General features: G+C 35.6%; 1 protein-coding gene across 6 annotated transcripts in view; it reads left to right on the top strand.

Annotated features, from left to right (window-relative positions):
- Positions 1-8731: 8731 nt before the first annotated feature.
- LOC150095691 (uncharacterized) overlaps positions 8732-21358 on the top strand; it is a 369335-nt gene continuing 356708 nt past the window's right edge. For 2 of the 6 annotated variants that reach the window (XM_090409910.1, XM_090409908.1), the window contains exon 1: positions 9207-9504. In XM_090409910.1, coding sequence (XP_090266036.1) covers positions 9460-9504 — 45 coding nt within the window. In that variant the 5' untranslated portion in view covers positions 9207-9459. Of the gene's footprint in view, positions 9063-9204; positions 9505-21358 lie in introns of those variants that run through there. The other 4 variants (XM_090409912.1, XM_090409913.1, XM_090409909.1 and 1 more) reach the window with 4 other exon arrangements.

Raw genomic sequence — 21358 nt, 5'->3', positions numbered from 1 at the left:
TACATTAAGATTGGTAGGGCTAATTTATTGTATTCAAACTCTATATTTAAACTAGGTTAGGTTTAAATATAGAGTTAATTACACCTGGTATTTTTAAATATTTTGCAATTTTTACCTTTATATGGTAATAGGTCTAAAGTTTGATGCACGGCTTGTAGTTTCTTTCTTTGGAATAAAGATAGTTCTTGAAGCACATCGGACTGGTGGTATTGCATTACTGGAAAGGAGAATGTCCAATAAGTCTTGAAGAATCTTTAGCGGCACCTTCCGAAGCCTAGCCGCAGGAAAGCCATCAGGTCCAGATTCGAAGAAATTGGATGGAAGAGCTGCTTTGATCTCCTGGATGGAGACCGGCTGGTATATTTGAAGAGAAGGAATGGACCTCAGTTTCATCGGTTGGTCATCATCAGGGAAGTGTAGAGGTGGAGCAGAAAAGAATGTACTCCAGAATTTAACAAAATCATGGTGTAAGTCGGCTAAAGATGCAGGGGAAGCACCTTCAAGGATGGTCTTGGCACATTGCCCTCTATTCTGTTTATAGAATTTTATAGCATAGGCCCTCTTCCTCTGCTTCCTATTTGACAAAGTCATTGTAGGATGAGACGTAGGCTGATGTTGACGAGGCATCAAGTGTTCGGAGAATTCAGCATGGAGGTAGTAATTAACTCATCTGTTATATCCATTCCCAGAAGGTGAGTCTGTATGAGAGATTTAAGAATTTTATGATTATATTCCGGAAGAGGAGGATCACTAGAGATGATATCAATCCGAGAATCAAAGCCTCTTCTTCAACAGCAAGATGGTAGCTGGAATATGGAGAGGCAGGGACAGGAGATATTACTGTCCCTACCTGTGGTGGATGAGCTGCTAATTCTTGAATTAAGACTTTGTAAACGCTTTCCGTCTATAACACTTGATGTCATCCAAAGATCTTAATGGAACACCCTAAATAAAGCTTCATTGATATTCTTTATTCCTCTAGCAGTCAACTCGATCTCATTTGTGGCAAGGATCTTTTCTTCTTCAGCAGTCCAACGTGCTTTGACGCTCTCAGTTCTTCTTGCAGCGTTAACTTCTGCTGAATGTTTTGAGGTGCGATGCATGCCAAGGCCATCTGCGGTGGCGAATGCACGATCGCAGACATGACACAAAGTGTCTGAGATTTGGAACTCCTTGACCGCCTGAACAAGTATGATGAGAACTTGAATAAATGGGTTGATGACAGTTCTTGCAGAGCTTTCTTCCTGAGGACGCCGCTGGGACTTCTGGTAGGATCATATCCAAACAAGAAACAGACATCTGGAATCACACTCAACGGGTTTCCTGTCTCCGGCCTATAAGACTCGGAGCCTACATCTGATGAGTTATTGCAAGCAAGGAAAATAAATCCTACCAGGGCTGTTCACACTGGAAGGGAGGAATAGCGTAGGAGGCCAGTCAGTCACCCAAAGGTGTCCAGGAATCGCCCCTAGGAGGCCGCCTACTACCGCACTTACGAAGTGTTTTAGGGGATGTGCATCCAAATGAATTTCGGATTCCCAAAATCTTGACAACTCACATTCCCCATATAACACTTTTTAATATCTTTTAGTCAGCCATCCTTTTATCCAAGCTATTTTTTTTAACACAAACCCATAATTCTCCAATTCATGTAAGGTCTTTCATGTTGTATTCTGTCAAAAGTCTTATCAAAATCCTAAAGTATCATGGGATATCCATTCTCCTTGTATAGTTCAATGGTAACATTATTATAGAATGTAAGCAAACCGCTAAAACTTGACCATAACATAGTAAACTCATGCTGTTCGTTTCAAAGTGCAGATTTACTGTCAACCCATTTCAGAATGCGAGCCCTTCCCAGTGTTTTCAATATCTTCACTACCACTCTTGAGATACTAATTGGTATATAGTTGGATATATAAGTCTTTGCACCTCCCTTGTGCAATCGAATTACCATACATTCTTTCCATTCCTGCCTAATCCTCCCTGTTCTGAGACTCAAATCATATAGTCTGGTCAAACGAAAAGTCAAATCACCAGATTTGACTATCAAGTTCCTATCAAGACTAAAACTTTAATATGTTGACCATAACATAGTAAACTCATATTGTTCGTTGCAAAGTACAGATTTACTGTCAATACATTTCTGAATGTGAGCCATGATGCATTCAGGGCTCGCATTCAGAAATAGCCGTGCTGATATCTCATCAGTCTCTATTGCTGAAATCTTATTCAATTTGTGCAACATCTCTAATACCTCCTCTTCATAAACTCGAGTTTCTTCATTCAGTGAAGAGGGGTAGTAGTAGTGAACTCAATGTTGCATATACCAAGTTGATAGCTTTTAGCAAAATAGGTACTCATTAAGTTAACAATCTCTTCTGCATCTGTCACCCTCACGCCATCTGCATTCAGAAAAGTTATTCCTTCATATTCATTTTTTCTTTTACTTGCATCATATCGATAGAATTGTTGTGCGTTGCCTTCAGCTTGCGTAATCTATATTTTTCCCATACACAGACTTAGTTTTCCTTACAACAATAGTGACTTTTCTAGCCTGATGCTTATTCTTTTCATAACGGACATCATTCTTAGGCACACGGTATTCTTTCCACATCATTTGTTTCTTATGAATCTCTTGCTTAATAAGATTGCACATCCTTTAATTCCTGACGTATCTATTCTCCGAACTTTCCGGACACATTCTGATATTGAATCATTTAAGTATTTTTAAACACTTCCCATCCACCATCAATATCTTTCCATCCATCGATTATACAATGGCACAGCAACCAGCATATTACTCATGTGGTCATAATTTCCTGCTTTGTACTTCAGCATGTAACCGTTTCCATATGGAACATTCAAAAACATAGTAACTTTCCAAGTGAGTGCTGCATGATCATTATCACCAACCAGAGGAATAATAGTTACATATTTAACTTAAAAAAACCTCTGACACTGTAATCAGATCTAACACTCTTTGATCAGAAGTTCATTCTGTCACATACTGTTTAGGGAAGTGGTGTTGAAACAGCTCAGTAAATTCCATTTCACTCCTCTCATGCGATTTCATAGCTACCCAATCAATATTTGGATAATTCCACCTCACACCCAGTGGCTTCAAATTTCTGCCAGATGAAATACTGTTACTAGCACTACAACCATAGGTCTCAACACTAACTGTATTTAAGTCATCCGATATCATTAGCGACGCTAATGATATCGGATTACTTAAATACAGCTAATGATACCAGAACTAGACACAATAACTGGTATTGAGTGTAAAGGGTACAGTATTTTTCGGAAGGATAGACAGAATAGTAGAGGGCGCAATGCCCTCTCCTATTCTGTCTATCCTTCCGTGTAAAAGGTACAATTTTTTTCGGAAGGGTAGCCAGAATAGGAGAGGGCATCGCGCCCTCTCCTATATTGACAGAATAGGAGAGGGCGCGATGCCCTCTCCTATTCTGTCTATCCTTCCGAAAAATACTGTACCCTTTACACTCAATACCAGTTAGTGTGTCTAGTTCTGATAGCAAGGTCTCACTAATGGCTACAATCTGAGGTCCCAAACTATTGACCAAAGCAACAAACTTTACCCCTTTGTTTCTGGTACTCCTAGCATTCGTGTACAGACATCATTATTGAGGTGAAAACGAGTGAAAGATAGCAGTATAGAAGGAAAGTTTGGTAATGTGTTAACAAGGTACGTTAAGATATGTTAGAACCCTTATATCCTTATTTCCAATGTTCATCGGGTTTCGCTCACTTGTCCTCTATTATTTGGCGACATTTTGTTTTTTTTTTTTGCGTTCACTCTTGTGGTTAAAGAAAGTATTGTTTATTATAAATGTGTTCTATACAAAACTGAATACAAAACCTCATCTTGTTAGATTCCAGATGGCTTCAAATTCACTGCCAGATGAAATACTGTTACTAGCACTACAACCATACGTCTCAAGACTAACTATATTTGTCATCCGATATTATTAGCATCATGCCCTCTCCTATCCTTCCTAAAAATCTATTTGAGTTTTCATTTGTTTCATTGAATCTTTGACATATCTGATATTACGCTGTATCCATTCCTTGCATTTAAGTACCCTTCCATATTACTAATTCAGCTGATAATTTTTTTTTTTTTTACAATTTTCTGTAGTATTGCATGGTATCAGGGTTTGTCGCCCAGGTGCAAACTTTTATAGCCCGCCCGTAAAAATTAACTAAAAGAAATTGCATGTTGCATTTACTACAATGAATAACATAACAATTAATGAAAACCAAAAGTTACATCTTATTTATTAAAAACACAGAAAACATAGTTTCATACAGTTATTTTTAACATTTTGTTAAAAATAAACAAAAAAAAGATCAACAATTATTTCTTAATATAAACAAAGATTAATTGCACATGCCTTTATATAAAATTTACTTGACGTGATTTTTTTGTAGCAAAATCATTTATTATATCCTTCATCATCAAATTCCTGACATATACTCTCAAGGGGTGTACAGGATATGATAGTACTGCATGAAAAATTTACATTATTACTCACTTCCTATCAACAATTTTTCTCCAAATCAGTCTGTTACTTGTCAAGACTCCAACATTTTCAGATCTTATATTTCTATCGTCTAAGGCACTTTCTACCATATCAATCCACCTATATCTTGGTCTTTCTCTGGGTCGCATTCCTGCCGACCTGACAGAGAACACACGATCTGCTAATCTTTCCTGGCCCATTCTGTTTAAGTGGCCATGTCACCTGAGATTATCTCTGCTAATGTTTTCCTGGATGCTGACAATGTCAAGTTCTTTCCTGATATCCTCGTTTTTAATATGATATTGCCATTGATGCCATCTGTTCACGCCTCAAATCTTTCTCAGGACTCTCATATCTGCGGACTCTAGTCTTTGGTCAAGTGTTTTACTTCTGACCCAGCTCTCAGATCCATAAGTTAAAACTGGTTTGAACATTGTCTTGTATACAGCTAATTTAGTGTTCCAACTAATTTCTCTCTTATTCCATATGAATTTATTCAATTGACTTCCTACCATACCAGCTTTGTTGATTCTGTTTCTATTTCCATATTTAATTTACCATCTTCACTAAAAATCGTGCATAAGTAGCTAAAATGTTTCCACTTGTTCTACAGGTTCTCCGTTCAAAACACAGTTGACATTTTCAACGATTCTAGCTATTTTCATTGTCTTTGTCTTTTTAATGCTGACCTTCATACCATATCGATTAAAACAGTTATTCAATTTCATCAGGGAACCTTGCAAACTTGTAGCGGATTTATTTAGGAGCATAACATCGTCCGCATAAAGCAAAGAGCTGACATTAACACCCCTAATTCTGATATCATGTTTAATACCACTTTCCTTCATAATGTGATCCATATAGATAATGAATAACAGAGGAGATAATGTACATCCTTATCTCACACCAGATTTAACATTAAACTATCTTCCTGTAATTCCTTCAATTCTAACTGCTGACTTAAAACTCAAATAAAGACTAAGGATTGCTTGATATAATGCCCCATTGACACCATATAACTGTAGCGTATTGAATGGCTTCTCTCTTGGCACCTTGTCATATGCCTTTTCCAGATCGAGAAAACTTAAATGCAGATCTTTGTTATATTCCCATGCTTTCTCAAATATTTGTCGTAAAGTGAAGATCTGATCCTGACAACCTGTATGCCTGAATCCAGCTTGTTCTTCACCAAGTTTATCTTCCACAATCAATCCTAACCGTTTCTCAAGTATACTTGCATATATCTTACCAGGAACACTCAGTAGAGAAATACTTCTATAATTCTCACATTCAGTTTTATTTCCCTTTTTATATATGGGTGCTATGAAAGCTCTACTCCAATCATCAGGCATTCGTCCCTCTGCCCAGGCTTTCTGAGCTATGCAGTGCAGCCACTGTAAGACTTATACCACCGTACTTCAGCATTTCTGGTCGAATATCATCTACTCCTGCTGCCTTTCCAGATTTCAAGCCTTTGATGGCTTTTTCTACTTCAAATATGGATATGTATTCCTAACTGTATGGCTGGTGAGAGTTTTGTACCATTCTGATAACACTATTTGTTTCATTTAGCAATTTAATTACACCATATTTCAAGAATATCTTTTTCTCCAGTTTTCATATTACCTTTATCATCTCTATCTCCTTCTACAGCACTCTTTCCTCCATTTCTAAGCTTCTTCAACAACCTCCAGAATATCTTACCACCTTCTTGATATTTATTTTCTATGTTCTTGCCAAAGTCCTCCCATGACTTTTATTTAGCTAGTTATACACAGTGTTTAGCTTTCTAACATTTGTCTCTGTATCATAAATAAGTCAGCTTGTCTAAGAGCACAAGCTGACTTATTTGCCAGGAACATTTGATATGCTTTGATCTTTTCCTTCACTGCCACTTTAACTGCCTGTGTCCACCCTGGAGTTCTGATTATTTCTATCCTTGCAGACAAAATCAACAGATGCCTCTCTGGCTGAATCAATCACGGATTTCTTCAAGGTTTGCAAGTGAATCTCCAAGGTTTGATTCTTGTTTTCAAACTCTTTCATTTTTCATATTTTAGTCTACAGTTCACATCTGAGAGCTGCTCAACTTTTAGTCGCTTCAAAACATTCTTACATGTCATTCTTTTCAATATGAAATTAAATTTTATCGTGCTCAAGACTAAACAGTGATCGCTTCCAATTTCAAATCCTCTGTACATTCTGGTGGCCTGCACCAGGGAGAAAACATCACTATCAACAATGACATAGTCAATGAGACTTTTCTTATTCCTTGCCTCTTCTCTCCATATGAATTTGCGCACATTTTTATGTTGGAACATGGTATTAGTAATAACCAGTCCATGTACTGAGCAGAGATCCAAGAGATATATATTCAATTATTATTAGCTTTTCTTTTTTCTCCAAATTTTCCCAAAATATTATTGTATGTCTAAAATCACTTTCTACTCTGCTATTTAGATCCCCAACAAGGACCAAGGTTTCATTTTTCTTTGTGTCAGTAGCTTTCTCTAGAGCCTCAAAAAATTCCTCTAGACAAAAGGCTCTGCCTTAGTAAAGCCTTCTGTGGGACCATAGGCACAAATAAGTCTCATTGTCCAGTTCTCAATTCTGATATTTGCCCACATCGTTTTACTTGATATTACCTGCTATTCAAGAAGATTATCCTCATATTTAGTGTTGAATACGAATATAACATTTTGTATTTATTACTCCTGAAGATCTCACCAGTTTTTGTCTTTTTTGTTCCAGTAATCTCTATTATGTCGAGCTGGTACTCATCTAATTCCTCAGCTAGCTCCATTTCTTTGCCATTTATGCTTCTAATATTGATAGTACCTATCTTTAACTCTGGTGATTTTGATTTGGGAAGTGCTTTCAGATTTGTTCCAGTTGCTGACTTTATTACTGCTGACTATATTTTCACTGCATCGCAATGGTGTGCATGCGTGCTGAGTTTGTTGATTCGTTAGCAAGGTGTTGGTGCCATTTTCAGACATTCTCGCAGTACGTAAGCTTCTTGGTGTGTGTTTATAATGTCTATGAAAATCGAATCGCCCGCCGCATGTGAAATTAGGTCAGTTATCCCTTTCTTAAATGGGAGGAATGTTAAAGCAACTGAAATTCATCGACAACTTATCGAGGTTTATGGAGAACACTCAATGAGTGATTCAACACAACATCTCGCCACCTTTGGCTGGGAACAATTCCATCATCTCCCATATGGTTGTGACCTCGCGACTTTCACCTGTTCAAACATCTGAAATCTTTCCTTGGTGGCTGGCGGTTTCAAGAAAATGACAAGGTCAACCAAGCAGTCAATACGTGGTCATGGTCACAGGCGGCAACCTTCCACGACGAAGGTATACAACGCTTGGTGCCCCGTTATGATAAGTGCTTGAACAATGGCGGAAATCATGTAGAAAAGTAGTGAAAGATGTCTACTTTAATTTCCAATAATTTTTTTTGTAAGTATATTTTTATTTCTCTGACAGCCCATCGAAACTTACTCTGTGGACGTCCCTCGTATATTTAGAGTTTCAGTTAGCAGTTTATTCTTAGTATTTTTTCAGATACAATTTCGCATTATTTTATTTCATTTTGAAAATCCTCAGGTATTATTATTTCTTCACCTGCCTTAGCTCTGTCTTGTTTCGCTACTCCACTGAAACAATGTGACATGAAATTTATACATTCATTTTCTTTTTTTTTTTCCTTTTTTTTTGTCTCTAATATAAATGCCGATTTTATATTTTGCTCATCAAATTCTTCAATTAATTTTTCTTGTTGATTCAAATAATGAATGTTCCTACTTCCATTCTTTAATCTGTTAAGTTTCCAATGCTTTTTTCCCGAAGTTCTTTCCTGGTCGGCAGTTTCCGTGTCATTCTTAGGGGCTAAATGTGTTGGTTACATTTAGATTTTTATTTAGCAGTTTATTTTTATTCTTATTTTCTATTTTGTATTTTTACATCATACCAATGTAAATATTACTATACATATAGTAGAATACGACTGAAAACAAGTCGTATTCTACTATTTGTCAGGGGTTTAATACAAAACATTTCAAGATTATAATATCACATTCTGGGATCAAGGAATCATACAGTGGCAGGTTGGCACTAATTTTGATTATATGGTAGCGCCATCTAAAGGACTTAAAGTAGTGATTCCAGTATTTCACCGGTTTCATTCATATATCGAATACATTATAATAGTTACATTTGTGTGAGAAGGATTGTTGACTCTTTTACATATTTTATTGTTTGTATATAATTCGCCTTCAGTACAGAAAAACTACGGAATTATCCTTTTTTTTTTCTTTAATGTTTAAACAGCGGTTGAACTCAGTAAGTTTTTGAGGTGGTGTATATCAAACACCTGTGTAATCCATCGCTGCTGTGTAGGAGATTATTACGCTTGGAATAAGCTTTACTGTGAACAGCAACAAAAATCATCGAACGTAAGGACGTTCTTATCCAGCTTCTTGGAAAATATTCTTTTCCTAAACTTGGAGTAAGCAACAATATGCATATTTTTCTGTATTCTGCCAAGTTTTATTATGCCTGTATAAATGCATTACATCCCCCCCCCCCTTTGAGGAAGATTTCGCCTTCTTAATGGTAAAAAAAAAAGTAGAATAGTAATTCAATAACACAGTAAGTAGAATCGTTTTGGAAATTGCTCTATTTTAAATTCTCCTTGATGAACAAAATCCAGCTTTCCAATCTGATACAATAATCACCACCGAATTCACCACACTCAAATACGAGACATACTGCATATTAAGGATCTATGGTATTAGCTTCTGTAGTAATTGTTAGGTTGAAAAGAGAGGATCGCTTTTTCTACTATTATAAACGAAGTTCACCAAACCTGTATAGAAGACATACATGCTACGAGTATTCACAGCATGCTGATAAAGGATGTTCATATCAGAGGGCAAAAATTGTCTTATGTAAGCGACACATTTTGCTGGTATACACAAATGTATATTAAGAAAATTGTTATTCGTGTAGTGACTGTTGCATTGTGTAACTTTTGTGAGTCCGCTAATTAGATATTTTCGAAAAAAAAGTTTTATTTTAATCTGTAAACCCGTGAGGAAATTATAAACTTTCTGTAATCTTTGGAAATCTGTTTACAAGTACCCAGCCTTTATCTGCACTTGGGGAAAAGATTTTTCATTTCATTTATATGTATGATTTTATTTGTGATAAATCATGTTGTATTTTTTTTTTGTATTAATTCAATCCAATATGTGATATTTATCCATGCATCTGAAAGCTGTTATATGACCTTAATACAGGCTGTTAGCATCAGGCATGTAACAAGTAGTTTGTCATTTGATAAATGAATAGTCTGCAATTATGTGGTTTTCATGTGGGAGGTTGCTAGGCTGGTGCAAAAATTACTGAAAGAATCATGTCTTGGAAGGCTGAGCAGTGTACAGCATTCTTTATAAAAGACATTAATTCAACAGCTGTCTGGAGAATATACATTTTTTTAATATTTATAAATAAATAAATATGAATAAAAATTGTATATTACAGCGAATATATTGTTATTCTCCAGACTTGTTGAATCGGCAATTCTTTTACAATGAATCACTGAAGAAAAGTATGGAACTATGACAAGCTTTGCAGACAGATTGGGGACTTCCTGCAGCACATCCAGTTATAAAAGATTGGAAAATCAGTAGTGCTTGGAATTTCGTTTAAAATGAGATACTGGTCCTTTGTCACAGTGCATGCTAAAATTAGAAGGATGAATAAAGTGGTAGTAAATAGATCAATCATGAAATTATGCAGAGCTGCAGGGGAAGAGGATATTGTGGAGGAAGTATGGCACAGGTTAGGGAAGTGGTGATGAAAGAGAAATTGACATGAAAGTAAATGGACTTAGGCAGCAAAATAAAATATTGAAAACAATGCCACAGTTATGTGGTTCATAGAAGAAAATGTTAATATATAACTTGTGTAAGATCAACTTTAGATGCTGGAAATGTCACATAGGTAACATTCATGAAAGTATATATTGGAAATGTTGAGTATTTTGGAATAGTGATATCACTATGTATAGTTGGGGGAAAAAGTAGAGCCTGGCACTTCATTTGAGTGAAATATTTGGAATTTAAATAAACTTGATGTTAATAAGACTGTAGAACTGGATGGGATATCACTGTGTACATTAATTGAATGTATAGAGGAGCAAACAGTACCCTTTGCTTTGTTGTTCAGCAAGTCTGGCAACAGTAATAGTCTCTTGAGTGGGGTGGGAAAAAAAATTACCAGTGCACAAGGGTGTGTCTAAGTCAGTGGTAGGAGGCTATAGACCAGTTTGTGTATCAGGTGTGTGGTGGTGAAAGTGTTAGAGAGTGGGTAGAAATAGAATACAAAATTGTTGAGAGCAGAAATCTTTCCAGATGATATCAGGGGTTTGTTAACAAGAGATTTACTTTATTATGTTTTATAATAGGGTGACAACTGTATTGGACAGAAGAGATGCTATACAGTGATTTTGATAAAGATGCAAATACTTGTTGGATTACTGCATGACATATTCTTGAAATTGATAGGGATGGAATGGATAGCTATTTGGATATGGTGAAAGTTAGCTGATACCAGCCACTGAGTTATGGATGGAAGCAAAGGCCTCTTCTGTCAATTCTGAACCAGTGTTAAAGCACTGTCAGGTGATTGCCTGGTATGTTTTGGATGTAGATGCAACTCAACACCTTATGGAATCTATGCCCAACTGCATATGTGCTGTAATTTTGGCTAAAGGAGGCCCAACATAGTATTAAATGGTTTTAATTCAGTGGCCAGATATGTATATAGGTTCGGAGTGAATTAGTGTCTTATTAAGGAAGAGATTCTTAAGATAAAGATAATATGGAAAGAATACTGTGTGCATATGGATATCAGTTATTAAAATTAAATGGAAAGCTGTGAGTGAGTGCAGTGAAAAAACGGACTCAGCAAGCTACTTGCACATATATATCTGGTGTAGTCAGGTATCTGTCATAACCAGTTTAACAAAGTTGGATTATCATTACTTCGATATTGTTGCAGCGAGCTTTGATCAAATTACTGATGTCACTCATATCCACTGAACCCTAAAGATTGTTTAGGGTTCACTGGATTCTTTAGGACAAAAGAGATGGGGGGGGGGGGGAAAGGATGACTACTGAGAATGAGGGAAATTGTTGATGTCTTCCAAAGTTACTCTATCTACCTGAATAGCAAAGACTGGATAGCAATGCCTATCTGTTTGATATTTACACTTAAGTGAAATTTTTCTTTGTCTTCTTTGAAAATGTTAATGATTTACTTTCGTTTTAAAAATGAGAGAAAATGACATTATCATCATGCTGGAGTTCCACGAGTGACATTTTGATTGTCTTTGTTTTGGATCAGGGGGTGTTAAAGGGTCAAAGTTGTATAACTGAGAGGAGACCTCGACATAGCCCTTAAAGGAATGCAGAGAACTGACCAGGACTTCTGACCTAATGTCCAGTTCTTACCTTGTGGTGTACCTTGTTAGGTATCTACCTAGATACTGAATGAACAAGGATGGGCTGGCAGTTTGGGATTTAGCTGAATAAATTGTTCATATTGGCTTAAACCACAATATAAAATGATGGTACATGATAGAATTTCATGCCGGCTCCCCCTTCACCGGGTTTAACAAGGCCCCCGTTGTTTTTGCTAGGGAACCAGAGAGAACAGCAAAAAGTCAACTACTAGAACAAATCCTGAAACACCCCAACTCAACATTACCAGAGTTCAAGATCAGTACTATCAACATAAGAAGCCTGAATGTCAAAGAAATGTATATCTAACCAAGGAATTGGATAAGTACCAGATTGACATAATAGGGATGACTGAAACAAAAAAAAAGACAAACTGGTGAGATCTTTCTGGGCAATAAATATAAAATGTTATATTCAGGCAATAACAGTCAAGGAAAAGGAGTAGCTATAGTATTCAACACTAAATACGAGGCTAATCTTCTTGAATGGCAGGCAGTATCAAGTAGAGTGATGTGGGCAAATATCAGAATTGAGAACTGGACAATGAGACTTATTTGTGCCTGTGGTCTCAAAGAAGGTTCTAAGTGGAGAAATTTTTTGAGGCTTTAGAGAAAGCAACTGACACAATGAAAAGGAAAAGTTGGTCCTTGTTGGGGATCTAAATAGCAGAGTAAGGAATGATTGTCACATACAAAAATATTTTGGGAAAATTTGGAGAAAACAGCAATGCTAATATCAATGGCAAATACCTGTTATTGGATTTCTGCTCAGGACATGGACTGGTTACTAACACAATGTTCCAACTTAAAAATGTACACAAATTCACATGGAGAGAAGAGGCAAGCAATAAGAAGTCCTCTTGACTCTGTTATTGTTGATAGTGATGTTTTCTCACTGGTGCAGGATAGTAGAGCATACAGAAGATTTGAAATTGGAATGATCACCATTTAGTCTTCAAAATAGAAATTATCACCATTCAGCAGGATAAAATTGAATTTCATATTGAAAAGAAGAACATGTAAGAAAGTTTTAAAGTGAATAAAAGTTGAGTAGCTCTCAGATGTGAATTGTAGACTAAAATACACAAACATATTCAAGAAAAAATGAATTTGAAAACAGAAACCAAACCTTGGAGATTTAGTACCAAATCCTGAAAAAAATATTGACTGATTCAGCTAGAGAGGCATGTGGTGAGATTGTCTGCAAGGATAGAAAAATCAGAACTCTATGGTGGCCACAGGAAGTTAAAGAGTCAATGAAGGAAAAGAAGAAAGCATAACAAAAGTTCCTATCAAATAAGTCAGCTTGTGCTCTTAGAGAATACAGAAACAAATGTAAGAAAGCTAAACAATGTGTAAAACTAGGTAAACAAATGTCATGGGAAGACTTTGGTAAAAACATAGAAAATAAATATCAATAAAAATTTCGTGTGATGATACTGTGTTCCCCCTTTTTATGGGAGTTCACGGTACCATCTAGTCCCCCGAAATTTTATCCGGGCTCCGGAACCGGCATAGGCTGACGAATCAGACCTATGACTGGGTCAGTATTCCTGACTGTAATCTGTGTGTGTCCTCGGACCGGTTTGTCTGCTTGCAGGATGAAAAACACCAGATAAACTGGCGGAAAAAACCCTGCTGTCCACTCCAAGACTGGCTAACTTGGCTGTGGCTGAGGAAGATCCTTGAGCTCCTCACGTTGTTGACGGGAATTGAACCCAGGACACTCCTTCCCCAGGTTGCTAAGTGTAAAGCCACTAGGCTAACCGCGCGGACTAATATCAATAAAGTGACAAGATATTCTGGAGGTTGTTGAAAAAGCTTAGAAATGGAGGAAAGAGTGCTGCAAAAGGAATTAAAAGGATAAAGGGGACAAACTGGAGAAAAAGATATCCTTGATGTATGAAGTAATTACTTTGAAAAATTGCTAAATGAAACAATCAGTGACAGCATAGCAGTTGAAAACAGTCAACAGGCATGATCAGGAATACATATCCATACTTGAAGTAGAAAAAGCCATCAAAGCCTGAAATGTGGAAAGGCAGCAGGAGTAAATGATATTCAACCAGAAATGCTGAAGTATGGAGGTATAAAAGTCTTACAGTGGCTGCACTGCATAGTTCAGAAGACCTGACAGAGAGACAAATTCCACATAATTGGAGTAGAGCTCTCATAGTAGCCATATATAAAAACAGAAATAAAACTGAATGTGAGAATTATAGAGGTATTTCTCTACTGAGTGTTCCTGGTAAGATATATGCAAGTATACTTGAGAAACGGTTGAGAAGGTTTGTGGAAGGGAAGATTGGTGAAGAACAAGCTGGATTTGGGCCAAATAGAGGCTGTTAGGATTAGATTTTCACTTTACAACAAATAGTTGAGAAATCATGGGAATATAACAAAGATCTGTGTTTAAGTTTTGTAGGATTGGAAAGAAGACTTGAGAATTCCCAATACCCTCACGAAACCAATAAAGATGTCCGAAAACTGATTGATTCAATACACTGGAGAAAAAGGGAAAATATTCTGACAGTCTTCAGAAGAAGACGGATGAAATGGTTCGGACATGTGGAGAGGGCTAATGGCATTCCAAAGCAAGCACTAGAAGGAATCATTCCGGGATCAAGGGTTAGGGGCCCAACTTCAATTAAAATGGACAGATAACATCAAAAAATGGACAAATTCCTCCCTTTCTCAAGTGACATCAAGAACAAGAGACCACAATGATTAGAGGAGGCTAGCAAAGAATATCACCTACCAGCCATGAGTGACCCAACGGTCTCCATTTAGGACTATGGGAGAGAAAGAAAGGAGGTCTGGAAAAAGCATATGACAAGGTGCCAAGAGAGAAACTATTCAAAATGCTGCAGTTGTATGGTATCAATAGGGCATTATATCAAGCAAGGTTTAATATTAAATCTGGTGTCAAACAAGGATATACATTATCCCCTCTGTTATTCATTATCTGGATGGATAATATGTTGAAGGAAAGGGGTATTATACCTGATATCAAAATTGGAGATGTTAATCTCAGCTCTTTGCTTTATGCAGATGATGTTATACTTCTAAATAAATCTGGTAAGATTTATTTAGAAGTATAACATCATCTGCATAAAGCATCTGGTTATTCTAAATAAGTCTGTAAGATTCCCTGACTAAATTGAATATCTGCTGTAATAGATATGGTATGACTGGGCAGCAATAACAACACAAAGACAATGAAAATAGGTAGAAGCATTTTGAAAATATCAACTGCATTTTGAATGGAGAACCTACTATAGAATAAGTAAAACATTTCAGCTACTTAGGCACAATTTTTAGTGAAGTTGTTAAATTAAATATGGAAATAGACAACAGAATCAACAAAGCTGGTATGATAGGAAGTCAACTGAATTAATTTACATGGAATAAGAGAGAAATTAGTCAAAACACTAAATTAGCCATATACAAAACAATGTTCAAATCAATTTTAACTTATGGATCTGAGAGCTGGGTTAGAAGTAAAACACTTGAACAAAGATTAAACGGCAGATATGAGTCTTGAGAAACATTAGGGGTGTGCATATGGCATCAATGGCAGTATCATATTCAAAATGAGAATATTAGAAAAGAACTTGACATTGTTAGCATCCAGGAATAGCAGAACTAATCTCATGTGGTATGGTCACTTAAACAGAAAGGGAGAGGAAAGATTAGCAAAACAAGCATTCTCTGCCAGGTTGGCAGAAAAAAGACTCATAGGAAGACCAAGATATAGGTGGATTGATCAAGTAAAAAGTGCTTTAGAAGACAGAAATATAACATCTGATAATGTTGGAGTCTTAACAGGTAACAGATTGATTTGGAAGAGTATTGTAAATAGGAAGTTGGTAATGATGTAAGCTTTTCCTGTGGTACTATCATATCCTGTACTCCCTTGAGGGTACATTTCAGGAATTTGATGATTGTTTTGGATCATAGTGTTATGGTTATAAAGTTTCTCTTTTTTTCTGTGTGTTGTTTCAACTTCTGGAGAAAGTTTTCCATGAATGAGATAAGAATTGTTCTAACAAATATAGTAAAGAGCATGGATGTTAAGGGTTATTGTCCTTGCTTTAAGTCTTGTGAATGAATCTCCTGAGTGGTCATTGATTACCTTTGTTGACATGCCATATAGCATTCTTAAAATAATGAATTTTCTGTTTTGGGATTATTCAATCAGTTGATAGAATTTTGCAGAGAGCTTTATTGATCTAACCAAAGCTTTTGTCTGTTATAGGCTTTGGTTAAATCATTAAACACTTTTGAAAAAAGTGAGTGCTTTAGTTCATTCACTTGGTGTTGGTGTGCAGTGAAGATCATGTTGATTATTTCACAGGATAACCTAAAATCACACTAGGAATGGAGAGAGTTATGTTTCAGTAAGAAGAAACAGTCAGAAGGAATACAAGCAAAGATTTTTCCACCAATAAATAGTAGAATGGGAGAGATCCATGAAAATTGCCAGTCTGACTGTTCACCTATTTTGAAAAGGGTAACAATCAGTCAGTCATCTTTAAAGTCAGCAATCATGCTTTTATATTTGAAATCTGAACAGTGTGTGTGTGAGAGAGAGAGAGGCAAGATCTGGGGTTCCATGCCTGTCTCTTTGAAAATCTTAGTAGGAATGCAATTAGGACTATCACAGTCCATTTTGGATTTTGCATGCTTGATAGCATATTCAAGATGCAGAACTGATGTCATTCCTAAGTAACTTGTGAAGAATTTCTAGAAAAAACTGACAGTTGTATTTCAGATGACAATTTTAAACTTTAAACTGTAAAATTATTCCCTCTAGCAAACAAAGAAAAGAAAAAAAATTTTCCCTCTAACAAACATTGATAAAGGCATTGAAAGTGGAATTTCTCTTTTTGCTTAGATGAATCTGAGCCATGGGCAGAATGTCCACAGAATTGCTTTGATGACATTTTAAAAGGTGTATGAATTGCAAATGTCTGCACCAGTCATGGATTTTCAGAAGTTGTCATGTTTGTATCTGCTTTTATTTCTTATTGTGACTATTTCTTTAAAGGAAAACTATAAATTAAATGAAGATGTCAATAGTTTCTTAAAGGTTTATTACAAAATTAAATTCTAATGTATAAAAGGGTCTCTGTAGCTCATTTGGTAAGGATGGCCCTTTGAAATGAATTGGTTCAAATCCAATCTAGGTTTAAGTTAACAAGTCTCAATAGGGTGCCAGGGTTATTTACCAATGGATTTTTTCATCTCAGACACACAAAGCACTAGAAAAATTAAATGCTTTCAAAACATCTACCTTTATCTGTTTATACTCTCACCCACCTCAGATAATCATCACATTCCTGATAAGTATCCTCAAGGGGAGTGTACAGGAAACCTGTTAGTACTACATTAAAAGTATACATTATTGCTAACTTCCTATCTATGGACCTCCCTGTGAAGGTCTTTTGATAATGATAACCACCAATTTTCCTTCAAATTGGTCTTATATGCCAGGACTCCAGTATTTTCAGGTAAGTATTTTAATTCTTCTAAGATGCTGCTAACTACATCCACCAGTGGCATAGCATTATCCATTTTGGTTGGGTGTGCTGTCGTGTGGTTTATACAACCCATGCTACAAAATTAACGTCAGTTTGACCATATAATTGCATTTCTATTGATGTATGAAAGTTTTAAGAATGCATAGTGCATCAGCATTCATCTTAATTGGTCTATTGCAGTTAGTTGTAGTATATATAACTTCAGTTACAATTTATCAATTAATTGTAACCGAATTGCATACAGTGGGGGACAATGCTTTTGTTTTAAGATATATTAGATAACAATAATGGTGAATGCTATATTTGGGTGGTATAATAATAATATTTCAGTTACTCAAAGGTGTAATAATAGTAAATTTGGAAGTGGAGGATGAGGTTTACCTCCTTCGACTACAATCATACAGTCCACAAAAGCTCTGGCAGAAAATGGGACATTCAGTAGATGAGCAAAAAAGTTATAAATTATTTATAGAAAATTACTTGTCTATATTGTGTTCTAAACATGTCAGTTCACACTTCACACCCAAAACAGATGAAACTCAGAAAACAGAAACAGCAACTCATGACAAGTTACCATTTGGATTGATTGACACAATAATCAATTACAGCCCCTGATATCTTGGTGCTATTGTTTCAGTGCACACCCTGCCTTGTATTCTGGGTGGTTTAAATCTACTGAAACGTTAAGAATTTGACCCACCATCTGTTCAAAGGTGTCAGTATTTGTCGCCACACACCCAGGCTATTAATGTGAATGTGATGCAGGTTTATGCATCAAACTGTCCTCTTCATTAAGCATTAGTATATTGTGTTTGATTTTAGGAATCAAGGAAACAATTAGGGTAGTCTTTAGCAGGAATAAATGCAAGCATATGTCAGTGATATTGCTATTCCATGAGTGTGCACCGCACACCTAGCACACCCTGAACGTATGCCCCTGACATCCATCCACTCACTCACCCACCTACCTGAATCTTGATCCTTCTCTGGGTCTTTTTTCCTGCTGCTCTTGAAAGAAACAAGACCACATTACTTGATATTAGTTCTGCTCACACATTACTGAATGCTGACATTGTCAAGTTTATTTGCAATACCTTCATTTTTAATATGCTTTTACAACTGACGATGCCATCTTTTCATTCCATTAATTGTTTTCAGAACTTATATATATTGTGAAATAGAGTTGAATGACTTAAACCGAGTGTTAGGTAAAAAAAAGGGGTTTTAATAGTAAAACACGACTAGTTTCGGCTTATAACAGCCTTCATCAGGTGACATTATAAAAGAAAAAAAAAAAACACTAAACACTGAAGGTTAAAAAAAACTATGAACAACATAGAGAATCTCCATACATAATTAGCATGAAACGTAGTTGTATTTAAAGCTGTTCTTTCATTTGTTGCAATGTTGGGAGAGTGTGTGCTTGCAGCATCACGTGAACGCCAGTACATGATTACAGCTGAATGACTATCTGGGAGGTTGTAGCTCAAGTTATTATTTAGATGTTCAGGGTTGAGGATGATTTCCCAATTCATCATGGCAACGAAAGATGTTAGTAGATCTGTCCCACCGGACTATATGACTTGGGTTTTCATCATTAGGATCAGCCGAGAAAAGGAGATATGGCTTGATAAGGCACTGGCTCGCTGTCTCTTGTAAGCAATGTCCCTCATGTCTTCCTCCATACGTAATTCAATAGATTTGTTTGTCTGGCAAAATTAGGAATATCACAATCGCACCATATTTTATACACACCAGGATATTTAAGATGATGATGACAAGGTTTTAGGTGGCTTATTAAGGAGCGGGTTTTTGGAAGTGGAGTGAACAAAGTTCTGATATTGTATTTTATATATAAATCAGTATTTCAATTCAGCTCTCAGATACATTAAATTAAAACTGGTTTGAATAGTGTCTTGTATATGGCTAGTTTAGTGTTTTGACTAATTTCTCTAATTACATATAAGTTTATTCAGTTCATTAGCTGAAATGCTATACTTGTTATCTAGGATCTCCATTCAGAATACAGTTGATATTTTTCATGTTCCTGCTTTTTTTGTAACAGATTATTTTAATGCTTTTGTTACAAAATTTATTACAGCAGTTATTAAATTTAGTTAAAGAATTCTGCAGACTTCTGTTGGATTTATTTAAGCATATAATATCTGCATAAAATAGCACTGAGATTAATATCTCCAGTTTTGATCATCATGCGTATCAAGGATTTAGGCCTAGCATAGCCTGTTCCGGCCTTAGAAGTCATCGTTTAAGAGGACATCCTAGTTTTCTTTTTCCTAATGGCTTGTACTTTAAGGCTTGTTTTGGTAATCTTTCTGTTTTCATTCTTTGAACGTGTTCCATCCATTTATGTTTATATTTTTTTAATTTTTTCTATTACTGGTTCTTGGTTTAATTCTTTCATAATATCTTCGTTTCTTTTGTGATCAAATAGGGTATACTTTGCAGTTTTTCTCATAAACTTCATTTCTGCTGTTATTAATTTTGTTTGTCTTTTTGTTTTATATTTTATATATAAACAGTAATATATTTTATAAAGAATTACAGAATGCCATAGATAAAACAAACAAAACTGACTATTTACTGCTTGCAGGAGATTTAAATGCCAGAATAGGAAACAAAAAATACAAAACAAACATAGGTAAATTTGGCGAAGATACATGTAATCAAAATGGTCGCAGATTGCGCGATTTTGTCATTTATAATAATATGAGAATAATGAATTCAATGTTTAAACACAAGGAAATACATAAATATACTTGGTCAGCCAGAGGATACAAATCAGTAATCGACTACATTATCACAAATTTTAAATTAGCGGAGTTAATTTTAGACGTAAGAGCATATCGAGGCTTTGAATTAAACTCTGATCATTATATGGTATCAGCAAAAATTCGTTTTAAACCAAAGTGGCTAAAAACACATAGAATTGAAAATTCTTACCAGCCAAGCTACAAAATTTCTTCATTACAGGATCCTCAAGTTAGACTACAATATCAAAAATGCACAAACTTAAAAACAGAAACCACACATGAATCAAGGGACATAGAAGATGAATGGGAAAATTTGAAACAAATTCTCACAAAAGCGGCAACAGAAACCTTAGGAATAAAGCACAAATGGATTAGAAAAAGAGGACTACGAGACTGTAACAAAGAAATAGAAAATATAATAAAAACCAAAAAGGACAGTTACCAGAAATGGCTAAATTCCAAAACAATAGAAGCAGAAATAGAGTATAAAAGAAATAGTGCAATTGCAAAACGAGAAGTAAGGAAAAAACACAGAGAAAGATGGAACAATTTCGTAACAGAACTAGAAAAGGATTTATTTAAGCCACAACCCAAAACCTATAAAGTAATAAAATACATGAATAAAGAAATAAAAGAAAAGATAAAAATCCAAACAATAGATTTAGAAAAATGGGTGACCTATTTCCAAAATCTCTGGACAGATGAGAACAATGAATTAAAATTTTATAAGACAAAGAATGACCTAATAGAAAATATCACAATGTTAGAACTGAAAAATATAATAAAGAAGATGAAAAATAGGAAAACGCCAGGAGAAGACAATATAAATATAGAACTCTACAAAAATGCAGGTGAAAAATTTAATGAAAGACTTTTGAAATTTTTTAATATGGTTTGGATGTCCGGAAAAACCCCTAACTCTTGGAAAAAAGCACTGGTCATCCCAATCTATAAAAAAGGAAAT

This window comes from Typopeltis vanoorti, chromosome 20 (genome assembly GCF_054136105.1).
Source record: "Typopeltis vanoorti isolate ZY-2024b chromosome 20, IOZ_Tvanoo_1.0, whole genome shotgun sequence".
NCBI classification, from domain to species: domain Eukaryota; kingdom Metazoa; phylum Arthropoda; class Arachnida; order Uropygi; family Thelyphonidae; genus Typopeltis; species Typopeltis vanoorti.
Note: the sequence above shows the minus strand (reverse complement) of the source record. Positions and strands in the feature narration are given on the sequence as shown.